Raw genomic sequence first — 17,196 nt, 5'->3', positions numbered from 1 at the left:
ACACTTTACTGATCCTGAGGGAAAGTGTAGTATCACAGCAGCACAACATCATACAAGAACATGAAATTACCTAATAAAAATAGTAGAATATCATACATTACTATTATTCCTGACCGGTTGTACATGGTCCTACCCAATTATCCACAGCCTATACATATTTGGTACCCAATAAAACAATTAATCACTTGGAGGATTTTCCACTTTGGTAATTGTTGTACATTCCCATAGCTGTCGGCACAAATTATTTCCTGTATCTTTCCTTCTTACACCTTAGTAGGACTAGATGGTTACTGAAAGGCCTCCTCTGTCCCATGAACAGCTCATATAATGGGTGTGCGTTATTGCTCATTATTGCCAAACATTTCTTCAGAGTCCTTTTCTCCACTACTTCCCCAGAAGGGTCAAGATGGCGGCCAGCAGCAAAGCTTGCCTTCTTGATAAGTGTACTTCGCTTATTAGTATCAGACCCGCACACGACTTCCCCAGCATGACTGTGAATAAGATGGCACTTGCCACAACGGACTGGTAGAACATTTCTAACATTTTGCTGCACACATTAAAAGACCTTAGTTTCCATATAAAGGAGAGTTTGTCCAATCAAGTTTACCGTCCAAGTGGACCCCCGAATATTTGTAACTCTCGACCTGCCTCACTTCCTGACCAGCAGTAGTGACAGGTAAACCTTCCATCTTTCTCCTCCTGTAGTCCAACACCAGCTCCTTAGATTTCTTTATGTTTAGTTGTAAAAAGTTAGGATGGCACCAATCCACAAAATCCGACACCAGCTTTCCATATTCCTCATCGCCCCGACCCCCCCCCCCCCCTAATAAATCCAACTGCTACGGACACAGCCGCGACTGTGTGGCCATCCGTCACATTCCATCGTCAATAAAAGCCAATGGTAAAAAAAACGCATCCTGCGGGCACATTTGCAGGATCCGTTTTTTTTACCAAAACGACGGATGGCAAAAACCAGAAATGTGAAAGAGGCCTTACCTATCAAATCCAGTCAATATCATGTCATATGCAATGTTTATTTTAAGCGAAATAGTCACCAGAGTTTTGCTATGTAATCTGAGAGCAGCATGATGTAGGAGCAGAGATCCTAATTCCAGTGATGGGTCATTTACTAAGTTGTGTTTTGTCGTTTCGATAAAATCAGTGCTTTATCAGCTGGAGATTATCACTAGAGGACTAGGTGCCTCATACCTACAGATCCAACCACTGATTAGCAACTTTCTGTCAATATACAGTGTACCCAGAATGCTGAAAATCAGTGCTGCGAGCGGTGTTACACAGAGCTCAGCATTCATAGCAGTGCTAGATCTGCAGTAGAAAGACTGTGAATCTATGAGAACTGGTGCACCCAGTAAACTAAGGTTTAAATCACTGGATTGTCACCACATCATTCCCCTGTCAGATTACATACCAAAAACCCACTGACAGGTTCCCTTTAAGCCTTAGTTTATTTTTTTATGAGAATTAAAAAAAAAAAAAAAGATTTTTTTTTAAGTAATATTGAGTAGTGTCAAAAAGACCTATTAAAACACAATTTTTATTAGATATATTTTTAAAAATGTAAACTCACAAAAGACAAACACAAAAACATAAAAATACACCCTGACAGGCCCTACACAGCCCTAATTTCTGGGTCTACCTTGCAGCGGAGGTTGACACCCTATATAACACGGCAATTGGCGCCCCCGCTCCTCGGTGGCTTTCCCTGAGAGACCCTATCAGTCCCTGTTCTTCGATTCAGGACAAGTTACAGCAACATCACTGAGCCCGGGTGTTTGATAAACAATCAAGTCCTTGCAAATATAATTGATGCCAGCATATATTACATACCATACACATCAAACACTGATGGAGGCAAAATTCTGCATACAGACACTTTTTAATACAAGCACACCACTAATTACTTGATCAAAGAAGTGGCTTAGAATATTCTAGTTATAACCATACCACTGAGTGCCAAAAATAAATGCCATCAAATCAAGTGGTTAATGTCACGTTATACATATCCGAATACTCTGTCCATATCAATGCTATAAGAACGACCAAGCATCTGAAACTGAGTATTCGGATTCATCATGTAAATTGTCATTGTTTTATGCGAGTATCAATGACAAACTGGTAAATGAATAAAGTGTCTGTTCTTAATCTCTTATGACAAATATCAATATACAAACAAATAATGAGGGAAATATTTCTCCTATAGAGATTAAAGTGCCTGTGCTTTTGTATATGGTAGTAAGAATAGGGGTTTACTTATCCCATAGATAATGTCTCTGCCTCAGGTGTCCCCAAAGGTGGTTCTTCAGGAGTCCCGATAAATAGATATTCACACTAAATCATCTAGTGTGAACATCCATTTATAGGGCCTCCTGATGAGCCACCTTTGGGAAAAACGTTCATGCAGAGACACTAGATTATCTATTGTGAACATCTATTGGGCCCCCTGATGAACCACTTTTGGGGAAACACATTGAGGCAGAGGCATTAGATCATCCAGTGTGAACATCAATTTATCAGGCCTCCTGAAGAAACACCTTTGGGGAAACATGTTGAGGCAGAGGCATTACCTATGGGATAAGTAAACTCCTATTTTTACTACCATATACAAGGCACAGGCACTTTAATCTCTATGGGAAAAGTATTTCCCTGTTTATATGTGTGCATATTAATATTTGAAAAGTACAGCCACTTTATTCATTTTCCTGTTTGTCATTGTTTTATGCAAAATTGTAAGTTTTAATAGTTCTTTTTTGGTGCTACTGGATTTTTCATGACCTTGGATTATTTATAATTCAATGATATTGACAATTAGTATTACTCATAGGGTCACATATACTGTACATATATAGAATTATTTGTTAAATTGCTTGCATGCTAACCTGGTAGACCGCCTCATCCCGGTACGAAGGAAAATTCTCCACCACAAGTTGCAAGAGTTTCACTGCACTTTTTTCACTCTTCTTAACACAGTTCAGAAAAGACCCTCCAAATTTTTCCATCAGTATCTTTCCAGTCTGATGAAGGATCTCAAGACGGGTTTCAATCAAGGTGATGGGAACTTCCGTGTCAGAGCGGAAAACATGATTTAGCTGGTCGAGGGTTACAGTGGAATAATAGGACGCCGCAGTGATGGGAATTCCTAGAAATGTATAAAGTTATATTTAATTGACATCTTCATGTTGTTTATGAGGCATCGATAAATATTTGGCCTATTTCTAGCAGACAAAAAAATTAAAAGTGCTAAATTTTAACAGAAAAGGTTATATCAATTTGAAATGGTGATTAATGGTGAAAAATGAACTTCATAAGGTGAAGATTGGAACTTCCATAAAAACTTTCCAGCTTTTTTAGGACATTGAGTTGTCCACCAGTCTCAAATTGCCATGTAAAAACTCAATGACATCGGCTTTTAAGTTGTTGGTCATCACCCATATTCTCCTGATTTGGCTTCACTGAATTCTAGAATGTTTTCCAAAGGATTAGAATTACTTTTTTTAATCAATGCATTTAATGTAAAGGCTCTGATTTATCAATGTTTATGCCAGAAAACTGATGTAAAACACTCTGAAAAGTTGCAAAATTTTTGTGCAGCGCTCAGTTGGGCAAAAATTTTGTGACTTTTAGCGGTTTCATGCCAAAATGGATGGAGCTGGGGAGGAGACGAGACTGGACAGAACATCAATAGTGTTGGCGTTTCTTATGCCCGAAATGTTACTCCAGCTTTAAAATAAAAAATAAAAGAGAAAATAACCTGTATAGGTATCATAGGCAACTTACTGACCTTCATCCAAGGCACGGTTTATGGCAGCACAGAATGACCAGTAGCCACTGTACTCTTTTCCTTTGTATTTGACCAAGTACTTCTTATCTTGATTTTCTGACCAGAAGGAAAAGTTCAAGGTGTCAGCAAAAAACACCCAATTGACGGCATCATCCCCGGAGCCCTGAGGATTCAGTTCATGAAGAAATTTCCATCCCTTCAGCGTGAGCTCCTTGCGATCAATCTTCTCAAAGAGCTTCTCGGCGAGGGAGTGTACACCCGCCATGTCCACAGACACATCCTTGCTCTTCTCAGCGATGAACCTTCCAGTATCTCGGGGTCCAAGTGGAGATGCCATTCTGTTCTGGTACAAGATTTAACATCAATCATATTATTCATATACGATCTTAACGGTCCAATTTGTAGGAGTATCACACCGTATAATGTTATAAGATAGTATATATATATATGAAAATAAAGTACTAAGGTGCTACAGTAGTATTTGTACTGGGGAAACAGAGCTAGTAAAAAAAGCTAGCACAGATACAGTGCCTTAAAAAAGTATTCATACCCTGTGAACTTTCCCACATTTGTTCACGTTACACTCAAACATAAATGTATTTTATTGGGATTTTATGTGATATACCAACACAAAGCATCAAGTATTTCTAAGTATAAAGGAAATGATACTTGGTTTTCTAATTATTTTAAAAATATTAATCATAAAATTGTGATGTGCATTTGTATTCAGCCCCCGAGTCAATACCTTGCAGGACCACCTTTCCCTGAAATTACTGCTGTAAGTCTTTTGGGGGTATGTCTCTACCAGCTTTGTACATCTAGAGGCTGACATTTTTGCCCATTCTTCTTTGCACACTTGCTGTAGCTCAGAGAGATTGGACGGAGATGTCTGAACAGCAGTTTTCAAGTCTTGTCACAGATTCTCAATGGGATTTAGGTCTGGATAGTGACTGGGCCATTCACACACAAATATGCTTTGATCTAAACCATTCCATTGTAGCTCTGACTGTATGTTTAGGGTCGTTGTCCTGCTGGAAGGTGAACCCACGTCCCAGTCTCAAGTCTTTTTGCAGCCAATAATAGATTTTCCTCCCTTTTTAGCTCCATCTATCTTCTCATCAACTCTGCCCAGCTTTCCTGTCTCTGCAGAAGAAAAGCATTCCCACAGCATGATGCTGCCACCACCATGTTTGACAGTGGGGATGTTTTCAGGATGATGTGCAGTGTTCGTTTTCTACCTCACATAAAGTTTTGCCCAAAAAGTTCTACTTTGGTCTCATCTGACCATAGCACCTTATTGCACATGCTAGCTATATCAACCTCCATGGCTTTTTGCAAACTTCAAATGGAACTTCTTATACTTGCTTTCAAAATCGCCTCTCAAAATCATCCTTCTTCTTGCCACTCTTCTATAAAGGCCAGATTTGTGGAGTATGCAACTAATAGTTGTCTGTGGACAGATTCTCCCAACCGAGCTGTGAATCTCTGCAGCTCCTCTTGGTTGCTTCTCTATTTAACCCCTTTCTGACATATGAAGTACTATCCCGTCGAGGTGGTATGGGCCCGTATGACCACTGACGGGATAGTACGTCGATCGGGGCCGGGTGTCAGATGACTATCACAGCTGACATCCGACACTATGTGCCAGGAGCAGTCACAGACCGCTCCTGGCAGATTAAGCCCCGGAACACTGCGATCAAACATGATCGCAGCGTTCCGGCGGCATAGGGAAGCATCACGCAGGGAGGGGGCTCCCTGCGTGCTTCCCTGAGATCCTCGGGGCAACGCGATGTGACCGGGTTGCTCCGAGGGTCTCCTACCTCCTCCTTCCTGCAGGCCCCAGATCCAAAATGGCCGCGGGGCTCCTTCCGGGTCCTGCAGGGAGGTGGCTTGCAAGCGCCTGCTCAGAGCAGGCGTCGGCAAGCCTGGAGCACTGCCTGTCAGATCGCTGATCTGACACAGTGCACAGCAAAGTGTCAGATCAGCGATCTGACACTATATAGTCATGTCCCCCCCCCTGGGACAAAGCAAACAAGTAAAAAAAAAAATATTTACATGTGTGAAAAAAAAAAAACCTAAATAAAGAAAAAATATATATATATATTGTTTCAATAAATACATTTCTTTATCTAAATAAAAAAACAATAAAAGTACACATATTTAGTATCGCCGCATCCGTAACCACCTGACCTATAAAATTGTCCCACTAGTTAACCCCTTCAGTAACACCGCAAAAAACAACGCTTTATTATCATACCACCGAACAAAATGTGCAGTAACACGCGATCAAAGAGGGATATAAAAAATCATCGTACCGCTGAAAACGGCATCTTGTCCCGCAAAAAACGAGCCGCCATAAAGCGTCATCAGCGAAAAAATAAAAAAGTTATAGTCATCAGAATAAAGCGATGCAAAAATATTTTTTTATATACAGTGGGGCAAATAAGTATTTAGTCAGTCAGCAATAGTGCAAGTTCCACCACTTAAAAAGATGAGAGGCGTCTGTAATTTACATCATAGGTAGACCTCAACTATGGGAGACAAACTGAGAAAAAAAAATCCAGAAAATCACATTGTCTGTTTTTTTATCATTTTATTTGCATTTTATGGTGGAAAATAAGTATTTGGTCAGAAACAAACAATCAAGATTTCTGGCTCTCACAGACCTGTAACTTCTTTAAGAGTCTCCTCTTTCCTCCACTCATTACCTGTAGTAATGGCACCTGTTTAAACTTGTTATCAGTATAAAAAGACACCTGTGCACACCCTCAAACAGTCTGACTCCAAACTCCACTATGGTGAAGACCAAAGAGCTGTCAAAGGACACCAGAAACAAAATTGTAGCCCTGCACCAGGCTGGGAAGACTGAATCTGCAATAGCCAACCAGCTTGGAGTGAAGAAATCAACAGTGGGAGCAATAATTAGAAAATGGAAGACATTCAAGACCACTGATAATCTCCCTCGATCTGGGGCTCCACGCAAAATCCCACCCCATGGGGTCAGAATGATCACAAGAACGGTGAGCAAAAATCCCAGAACCACGCGGGGGGACCTAGTGAATGAACTGCAGAGAGCTGGGACCAATGTAACAAGGCCTACCATAAGTAACACACTACGCCACCATGGACTCAGATCCTGCAGTGCCAGACGTGTCCCACTGCTTAAGCCAGTACGTATCCGGGCCCGTCTGAAGTTTGCTAGAGAGCATTTGGATGATCCAGAGGAGTTTTGGGAGAATGTCCTATGGTCTGATGAAACCAAACTGGAACTGTTTGGTAGAAACACAACTTGTCGTGTTTGGAGGAAAAAGAATACTGAGTTGCATCCATCAAACACCATACCTACTGTAAAGCATGGTGGTGGAAACATCATGCTTTGGGGCTGTTTCTCTGCAAGGGGGCCAGGCCGACTGATCCGGGTACATGAAAGAATGAATGGGGCCATGTATCGTGAGATTTTGAGTGCAAACCTCCTTCCATCAGCAAGGGCATTGAAGATGAAACGTGGCTGGGTCTTTCAACATGACAATGATCCAAAGCACACCGCTAGGGCAACAAAGGAGTGGCTTCGTAAGAAGCATTTCAAGGTCCTGGAGTGGCCTAGCCAGTCTCCAGATCTCAACCCTATAGAAAACCTTTGGAGGGAGTTGAAAGTCCGTGTTGCCAAGCGAAAAGCCAAAAACATCACTGCTCTAGAGGAGATCTGCATGGAGGAATGGGCCAACATACCAACAACAGTGTGTGGCAACCTTGTGAAGACTTACAGAAAACGTTTGACCTCTGTCATTGCCAACAAAGGATATATTACAAAGTATTGAGATGAAATTTTGTTTCTGACCAAATACTTATTTTCCACCATAATATGCAAATAAAATGATTAAAAAAAACAGACAATGTGATTTTCTGGATTTTTTTTTCTCAGTTTTTCTCCCATAGTTGAGGTCTACCTATGATGTAAATTACAGACACCTCTCATCTTTTTAAGTGGTGGAACTTGCACTATTGCTGAATGACTAAATACTTTGTTGCCCCACTGTAAATTAGTTTTTATCGTATAAAAAAAAGCGCCAAAACATAATAAAATGATATAAAAGAGGTATCGCTGTAATCGTACTGACCTGAAAAATAAAACTGCTTTATCAATTTTACCAAACGTGGAACGGTATAAACGGCCCCCCCAAAAGAAATTCATGAATTGCTGGTTTTTGGTCATTCTGCCTCACAAAAATCGGAATAAAAAGCGATAAAAAAACGTCACGTGCCCGAAAATGGTACCAATCAAAACGTCAACTCGTCCCACAAAAAGACCTCAAATGACTCTGTCGACCAAAATATGGAAAAATTATAGCTCTCAAAATGTGAAGACGCAAAAACAATTTTTTGCAATAAAAAGTGTCTTTCAGTGTGTGATAACTGCCAATCATAAAAATCCACTAAAAAACCCGCTATAAATAGTAAACTAAACCCCCCTTCATCACCCCCTTAGTTAGGGAAATATAATAAAAAAATGTATTTATTTCCATTTTCCCATAAGGGATAGGGTTGGGGCTAAAGTTAGGGTTAGGGTTGGGGCTAACATTAGGGTTGGGGCTAAAGTTAGGGATGGGGCTAAAGTTAGGGATAGGGTTTGGATTACATTTACGGTTGGGATTAGGGTTAGGGGTGTGTCAGGGTTAGGGGTGTGGTTAGGGTTATGGTTGGGATTAGGGGTGTGTTGGAGTTAGGGGTGTGGTTACAGTTGGGATTAGGGTTAGGGGTGTGTTGGGGTTGGGGGTATGGTTGGGATTAGGGTTAGGGGTGTTATGATCCTTAGTGGTTGAGGATCACGAATTACTCCAGCTAAGTAACAAACATAGGACAAGCTCTAGGGAGGTGGCAAACTGGACTGACCGCAAATCTGAACCTATCCAAACACACTAGAAGTAGCCGGTGAACGTGCCTAAAAATCCTAGATGTCTCGAGCCAGCCTGAGGAACTAACTACCCCTAGAGAGAAAGAAAGACCTCTCTTGCCTCCAGAGAAATAATGCCCAAAGATATAGAAGCCCCCAACAAATAATAACGGTGAGGTAAGAGGAAGGCACATACACAGGGGTGAAAACAGATTCAGCAAATGAGGCCCACTAATACTAGATAGCAGAAAATAGTAAAGGGGTCTGTGCGGTCAGTAAAAAACCCTTACAAAATATCCACACTGAGATTTCAAGAACCCCCGCAAAAACTAACGGTGTGGGGGGAGAAACTCAGTCCCCTAGAGCAACCAGCAAGTGAGGAGATCACATCTTAGCAAGCTGGACAAGAAACATGATGAATGCTGATAATCAAAAAATGAACGGACAAAAACTTAGCTTGTCTTGGAGAGGCTGGGAGCAAGGTAATCACAAGGAATCTGAAGAGCACTGAATACATTGATAGCAGGCAAGGAACTGAGTATCCAGGTGAGTTAAATAGGAAACCAACCAAGGATAACAAACCAGCTGATGCAGCCAACCTGCAGAAAGACAACACTACACAGTACCGCTTGTGACCACTAGAGGGAGCCTAAAAATAGAGTTCACAACATAGGGGCGTGTTTGGGTTAGGGGTGTGGTTAGGGTTATGGTTAGGGTTGGGATTAGGGATAGGGGTGTGTTTGGGTTAGGGTTTCAGTTAGAATTGGGGGGTTTCCACTGTTTAGGCACATCAGGGACTCTCCAAACACGACATGGCGTCCTATCTCAATTCCAGTAAATTTTGCATTTAAAAGTCAAACGGCGCTCCTTCCCTTCTGAGCTCTGCCATGCGCCCAAACAGTGGTTTACCCCCACATATGGGGTATCAGCGTACTCAGGGCAAATTGCACAGCAACTGTTGGGGTCCAATTTCTCCTGTTACCCTTGGTAAAATAAAACAAATTGGATCAGAATTTTTGGTGAAGAAAAGTTAAATGTTCATTTTTTGTTAAACATTCCAAAAATTCCTGTGAAACACCTGAAGGATTAATAAACTTCTTAAATGTGGCTTTGAGCACCTTGAGGGGTGCAGTTTTTAGAATGGTATTTTCTATCATATAGACCCCTCAAAGTGACTTCAAATGTGATGTGGTCCCTAAAAAAAAAAATGTAAAAATGAGAAATTGTTGGTCAACTTTTAACCCTTATAACTCCCTAACAAAAACAAAATTTGGTTCCAAAATTGAACTGGTGTAAAGTAGATATGTGGGAAATGTTGCTTATTAAGTATTTTGTGTGATATATCTCTGTGATTTAAGGGCATAAAAATTCAAAGTTGGAAAATTGCAAAACGTTCAAACTTTTCGCCAAATTTCCATTTTTTTTCACAAATAAACGCAGGTAATATCAAAAAAAATTTTAACCACTATCATGAAGTACAATATGTCACGAGAAAACAATGTCAGAATCATCAGGATCCATTGAAGCGTTCCAGAGTTAAGACCTCATTAAGGGACAGTGGTCAGAATTGTAAAAATTGGCCCAGTCATTAACGTGCAAACCACCCTTGGGGGTAAAGGGGTTAATGCTCTCCTTGCTTGAGATGTCAGTTTAGATGGATGATCATGTCTTGGTAGGTTTGCAGTTGTGCCGTACTCCTTCCATTTTTGCATGATGGATTGAATAGTGTTCCATGAGATGTTCAGAGCTTGAGCTATTTTTTATTTTTTTTATAACCTTACTCTGATTTACTCTTTTCCACAACCATATTTTCCCTGACCTTTCTGGTGTTTCTTGATTTTCATGATGCAGGTTGGTCCAAAATGTTCTCAAACAAACCTCTGAGGCCTTTACAGAACAGCTGTAGTTATGCTGATAATAAATTACACAGAGGTGGACACAATTTACTTATTAAGTGACTTCCGTAGGCAATTGATCTTTCAGAATTCTATTTAGGGGTATGAGACCATTAGGGGGCTGAATACAAATGCACCTCACAATTTTCAGATTTATATTTTTCAAATATTTAGAAAACCATGTATCATTTCCTTTGTAGTTCACAAATACTTGCTACTTTAACTTAATGGGGTGTGAATACTTTTTCAAGGCCCTGATTATGGAGAAATTACTTTACATAAAATATCACTGCCAAAAAACGTCCTGTTTCTAGTGACATGTAAAAGTTTTGGAACTCCTGGTTAAAATAACCTTTTATTGTGAATAGTTAAGCAAGTTGAAGAATAAATGATCTCTAAAATGTCTTAAGTTAAAGATGACGCATTTCCTTTGTATTTTAAGCAAAAAATGTATATATAGTAATCTTTCATATTTTAAAACTTTAACCCCTTTCTGCCAGCTGACGGAATAGTACGTCAGCTGGCAGATCCCCTGCTTTAAGGTGGGCTCCAGCGGCGAGCCCACCTTAAAGCCGCGACATGTCAGCTGTTTTGTACAGCTGACATGTGCGCGCAATGAGCGCGAGCGGAATCGCGATCCGCCCGCGCCCATTAACTAGTTAAATGCCGCCGTCAAGCGCTGACAGCGGCATTTAACTAGCACTCCCGGCCGCGCGGCCGGAAGTGCTCGCACCGCTGACCCCCGTCACATGATCGGGGGTCAGCAGTGCATCGCCATAACAACCAGAGGTCTCCTTGAGACCTCTATGGTTGTTGATGGCCGATTGCTTTGAGCGCCACCCAGTGGTCGGCGCTCAAAGTACACCTGCCTTTCTGCTACATAGAGGTGATCTGTATGTCACCTCTATGTAGCAGAGCCGATCGAGTTGTGCATGCTTCTAGCCTCCTATGGAGGCTATTGAAGCATGCCAAAAATTTTAAAAAAAAGTGGTTAAAAATATATTTAAAAAAAAAATATATAAAAGTTCAAATCACCCCCCTTTCGCCCCAATCAAAATAAAACTATTAAAAAAAAATCAAACCTACACATATTTGGTATCGCCGCGTTCAGAATCGCCCGATCTATCAATAAAAACAAAGGATTAACCTGACCACTAAATGGCGTAGCGAGAAAAAAAATCAAAACGCCAAAATTACGTTTTTTTGGTCGCCGCGACGTTGCATTAAAATGCAATAACGGGTGATCAAAAGAACGTATCTACACCAAAATGGTATCATTAAATACTTCAGCTTGGCACGCAAAAAATAAGCCCTCACCCGACCCCAGATCATGAAAATTGGAGACGCTACGGGTATCGGAAAATCGCGCAATTTTTTTAAATTTTTTTTTAGCAAACTTTGGAATTTTTTTTCACCATTTAGATAAAAAATAACCTAGACATGTTAGGTATCTAAGAACTCATAATGACCTGGAGAATCATAATGGCAGGTCAGTTTTAGCATTTGGTGAACCTAGCAAAAAAGCCAAACAAAAAACAAGTGTGAGATTGCATTTTTTTTGCAATTTCATCACACTTGGAATTTTTTTCCCGTTTTCTGTTACACGGCATGGTAAAACCAATGGTATCGTTCAAAAGTACATCTCGTCCCGCAAAAAATAAGCCCTCACATGGCCATATGGACGGAAAAATTAAAAAGTTATGGCTCTGGGAAGGAGGGGAGCGAAAAACGATAACGAAAAAACGGAAAAAGCTCCGGGGGTGAAGGGGTTAAAAAAGGAAAATGGGACAATGCAAAAGTTTGGGCACCCAGCATGATTAATACCTAGTAGCACCTCCTTTTTAAAGTGTCACAGCTTGTAAACACTTTTTGTAGCCAGCCAAGGGTCTTTCAATTCTTGTTTGAGGGATTTTCATCCATTCCTAGGCCAAGCCCTTCACTGGCTTCCTATCGTCCAGAGACTCCAGTTTAAAACCCTTACTATGACATACAAAGCCATCCACACCCTATCTCCTCCATACATCTGTGACCTCGTCTCCCGGTACTTACCTACACGCAACCTTCGATCCTCTCAAAATCTCCTTCTCTACTCCCCTCTCATCTCTTCTTCCCACAACCGCATCCAAGACTTCTCCCGTGCTTCCCCCATACTCTGGAACTCTCTACTCCAACACATCAGACTCTCGCCTACCATAGAAACCTTCAAAAAGAACCTGAAGACTCATCTCTTCCTACAAGCCTACAGCCTGGAGTGATTCTCAACCTACTGAACCGCCGCACAACCAGCTCTACCCTCTCCTAGTGTATCCTCACCCATCCCCTGCAGGCTGTGAGCCCTTGCGGGAAGGGTCCTCTCTCCTTCTGTACCTGTTAGTGCCTTGTTTTTTGATCATGTTTATTGTATTTGTCTATATTTGCCCCCTTTTCACATGTAAAGCGCCATGGAATAAATGGCGCTATAAAAATGCATAGTAATAATAATAATAATTCCTCTTTGGAAAATTCTTCCAGTTCTGTGAGATTCCTGGGTCGTCTTGCACACACTGCTATTTTGAGGTCTAGCTATAGATTTTCATTCAAGTTCAGCTCACGGATGACTGTGAGGGCCATTGTAAAACCTTCAGCTTACGCATTTTGTGGTAGCCTACTATGAATTTTGGCATGCTTATGATAATTATCCATTTGTAGAAGTTATCCACTTTTCAACTTCAGCTTTTTTACAGATGGTGTTATGTTTGTATAACACAAGTACTTGGATGCAGTGACACAGATGCGAAGAGCAGGGGTTAACTATGGTTTAGTGGTACAACAGGGATGTACCCCACGCAGGGAGATAACAGGGACAAAGGGGATGCAGGGTAAACAGTATAACGGCTATTCAACTATACAGTCCTTGGTTAACAGTTTCACTTCTTATCGTGGCTCCGCAGTCTGTCACTCGCTGAAGGTCCTGTGGGTAGCAGGATGCTTGCAGCAGTCGGTGTGGTGTCTGCTGGTGTCCTCGCCCAGCACACGGACCTGATTCTGGCGGCAGCGGGCGGTCTCCGGTTTTGCCCGCTGAGTCCCTAGTCCATATAGCTGCGGAGCAAAAAGGATTAAGCTCTCCACAAGATCTGGCGCGTATCTCTCTGGGCAGCTGCCGTCACCTGAATGACTGCGCTGCAAGGCTCTGCCTGGCGTGCGCTTCTCTGTGTGTCAGCCGATACCAAGAGGTCTGTACTGTGATGCTCTGTCTCGCGCGCGTTCCCCTGCTCACCCGCCGATATGGGTGAGGGGTGAGTCTCAGGCGCGGCCGCCCTGCCTCTACGCGCTGTGGCCGGTCACTCCCCTCACAGTCGCTGCAGTCTGCACCTGTCTTGAGTTCTGGCAGGAAGCCCTTCTCTGTTCCTTTTTTCTTACTGTTTCTGGCCATGCCCCCTTCACCTAGGTTAGGCCGCTTTCACACATCAGTTTTTTGCCATCAGTCACAATCTGGCGAATTTTGAAAAAAAAAGGAATCTGGCAAAAGTTACCGCCGGATCCGTTTTTTCTCATAGACTTGTATTAGCGACGGATTGCCTCACGTTTCATCTGTTTTTTGTCTGATCCGTCGAAAATTGGTTTTCCGGCGGCCTGAGAAAACGGACATAGTAACGTTTTTTGTGTCCGTCAAAAAAACGGACGGTGACGGATTTGTCGCCATCCATCGTTTGCTAGAATGAAACCCTATGGTGCCGGATCCGTCAAATGACGGAATCCGGTGACGGATTCCGTTTTTTTTTTAACGGAGCATGCTCTGATTTTTTTAGGATCCAATTAGCTGGATCAGCTAGTCGGATCCATTGAAAAAACGGATCCGTCACATCAGTTTTTCACATTCTGCGATGGATCCGTTTTTTTCAACATTCGACGGATTGTGACTGATGGCAAAAAATTGGTGTGTGAAAGCAGCCTCATACCGGTTCGCTCCAGCTGCAATTGCATTCCCTCCAGCAATAGGAGGTGCGGCCCCAGAAGTTCCGGACCAGTCGTTTCAGCAGTATGGTCCTTCCTTCTATATTTGCATCAAGAATTTCTTGAAATTTAATTGAATCCATTCTTCTCTCTACCCATTAAATGTTCCTCGTGCCATTGGCTGGAACACCACCCGAAAGCATGATTGATCCACCCCCATGCTTAATAGTTGGAGAGATGTTATTTTCCTAAAATTCTGTGCCCTTTTTTTCTCCACACAAACTTTTGATCAATGTGGCCAAAGGGTTCTATTTTAACCTTATTGGTCCACAGGACTTGTTTCCAAAATGCACCAGGCTTGTGTAGATGTTTGTTTGCATACCTGTGACACTGGATTTTATAGAAAGGATGCAGAAGAGGTTTTCTTCTGATGACTCTTCCATGAAGGTCATATTTGTGCAGGTGTCCCTGAATGGTAGAACAATGTACCACAATGCCAGTGTCTGCTAAATCTTTCTGAAGGTCTCTTGCAGTCAAGTGGAGGTGCAGATTTGACTCTGTAGCATTTCTACGAGCCGCTCTCACTGACATTTTGCTTGGTCTTCCAGACCTTATCTTGACCTCCACTGTTCCTGATAACTACCATTTCTTAATTACATTTCTAAGGCCGGGGTCACACTAGACCGTAATACGGACGAGTGCTATGCGATAAAAAATCGCATAGCACTCGGCCCAATGTTAATCTATGGTGCAGCTCCCATCATCCGATATTTTCTCCACCGTATTTCGGATCCGAGGGAACTCGCAGCAGGCTGCGATTGTCAGCGTATCTCGGCCGAGACTCGCCAATGAAAGTCTATGGGTGCGAGAAAAAATCGGATTACACACGGACCAGCAGTGTGCGTTGAGAGAAATACGCAGTGGTGTTCTATAGAAAAGCCGGTAATTCAATTGCCGGCTTTGCATTTCTCCTTCACAAACCCGACAGGATATGAGACATGGTTTACATACAGTAAACCATCTCATATCCCCTTTTTTTTGCATATTCCACACTACTAATGTTAGTAGTGTGTATGTGCAAAATTTGGGCGCTGTAGCTGCTCAAATAAAGGGTTAAATGGCGGAAAAAATTGGCGTGGGCTCCCGCGCAATTTTCTCCGCCAGAATGGTAAAGCCAGTGACTGAGGGCAGATATTAATAGCCAGGAGAGGGTCCATGGTTATTGGCCCCCCCGTGGCTACAAACATCTGCCCCCAGCCACCCCAGAAAAGGCACATCTGGAAGATGCGCCTATTCTGGCACTTGGCCACTCTCTTCCCACTCCCGTGTAGCGGTGGGATATGGGGTAATGAAGGGTTAATGCCACCTTGCTATTGTAAGGTGACATTAAGCCAGATTAATAATGGAGAGGCGTCAATTATGACACCTATCCATTATTAATCCAATTGTAGGAAAGGGTTAAAAAACACACACACACATGATTAAAAAGTATTTTAATGAAATATACACAGCGGTTGTTTTAATATTTTATTGCTCTCTCATTCCATTTTCAGACCCTCGCTTGGCAAAACAATAAACACACAAGATACATACCCTCTCTGATGAACTGTCACGTCCCACAAAGTAATCCATCTGAAGGGGTTAACTAATATTACAGGCACGAGCTGCGATAAACCACTCGCTCGTGCGAGTTATTGTTTTGCCAAGCGAGGGTCTGAAAATGGATTGAGAGAGCAATAAAATATTAAAACAACCGCTGTGTTTATTTCATTAAAATACTTTTTAATCATGTGTGTGTGTTTTTTAACCCTTTCCTACAATTGGATTAATAATGGATAGGTGTCATAATTGACGCCTCTCCATTATTAACCTGGCTTAATGTCACCTTACAATAGCAAGGTGGCATTAACCCTTCATTACCCCATATCCCACCTCTACAGGGAGTGGGAAGAGAGTGGCCAAGTGCCAGAATAGGCGCATCTTCCAGATGTGCCTTTTCTGGGGTGGCTGGGGGCAGATGTTTTTAGCCACGGGGGGGCCAATAACCATGGACCCTCTCCTGGCTATTAATATCTGCCCTCAGTCACTGGCTTTACCATTCTGGCGGAGAAAATTGCGCGGGAGCCCACGCCAATTTTTTCCGCCATTTAGCCCTTTATTTGAGCAGCTACAGCCCCCAAATTTTGCACATACACACTACTAACATTAGTAGTGTGGAATATGCAAAAAAAATGGGGATATGAGATGGTTTACTGTATGTAATCATGTCTCATATCCTGTCGGGTTTGTGAAAGAGAAATGCAAAGCCGGCAATTGAATTACCGGCTTTTCACAGATATCGCGCTGAATGAAATATAAATACAGAATATATATATATGTGTCTCAATGATTATATATATATAGATTATACTGTATATATGTTTTCCCGAACATTTGAGCACATAAATCCATTAGATGTCGGTTTTGCAAGCTTGCAAGAAAATCTCGGCATACGGATGCCATACGGATGTCACACGGATGTCACACGGATCATTTGATGCGAGGAAATCGCATCCTCGCACTGCACACGGATCACTGTTTTTGAAACATTTGTGCGATTCTCGGCCGTGAAAAACGGACCGTTTTTTTATACGTTAAGTGTGTCCCCGGCCTAACTGAGGAAACGGCAACTTGAAAAT

The 17,196-nt window shown here is 42.0% G+C and overlaps 1 protein-coding gene across 2 annotated transcripts in view; it reads right to left on the bottom strand.

Annotated features, from left to right (window-relative positions):
• Positions 1 to 17,196, bottom strand: part of LOC143784158 (queuosine 5'-phosphate N-glycosylase/hydrolase-like) — a 43,605-nt gene that overhangs the window by 10,492 nt on the left and 15,917 nt on the right. Inside the window, exons 2-3 of one of the 2 annotated variants that reach the window (XM_077272036.1) lie at positions 3,800 to 4,142; positions 2,898 to 3,157 (exon numbers count right to left, since the gene is read on the bottom strand). In XM_077272036.1, coding sequence (XP_077128151.1) covers positions 2,898 to 3,157; positions 3,800 to 4,136 — 597 coding nt within the window. In that variant the 5' untranslated portion in view covers positions 4,137 to 4,142. The remainder of the gene's footprint in view (positions 1 to 2,897; positions 3,158 to 3,799; positions 4,143 to 17,196) is intronic. The other variant, XM_077272037.1, reaches the window with a different exon arrangement.

Source organism: Ranitomeya variabilis, chromosome 7 (assembly GCF_051348905.1).
Source record: "Ranitomeya variabilis isolate aRanVar5 chromosome 7, aRanVar5.hap1, whole genome shotgun sequence".
Classification (NCBI taxonomy): Eukaryota; Metazoa; Chordata; class Amphibia; order Anura; family Dendrobatidae; genus Ranitomeya; species Ranitomeya variabilis.
This window is presented reverse-complemented; position numbering and strand designations above follow the sequence as displayed.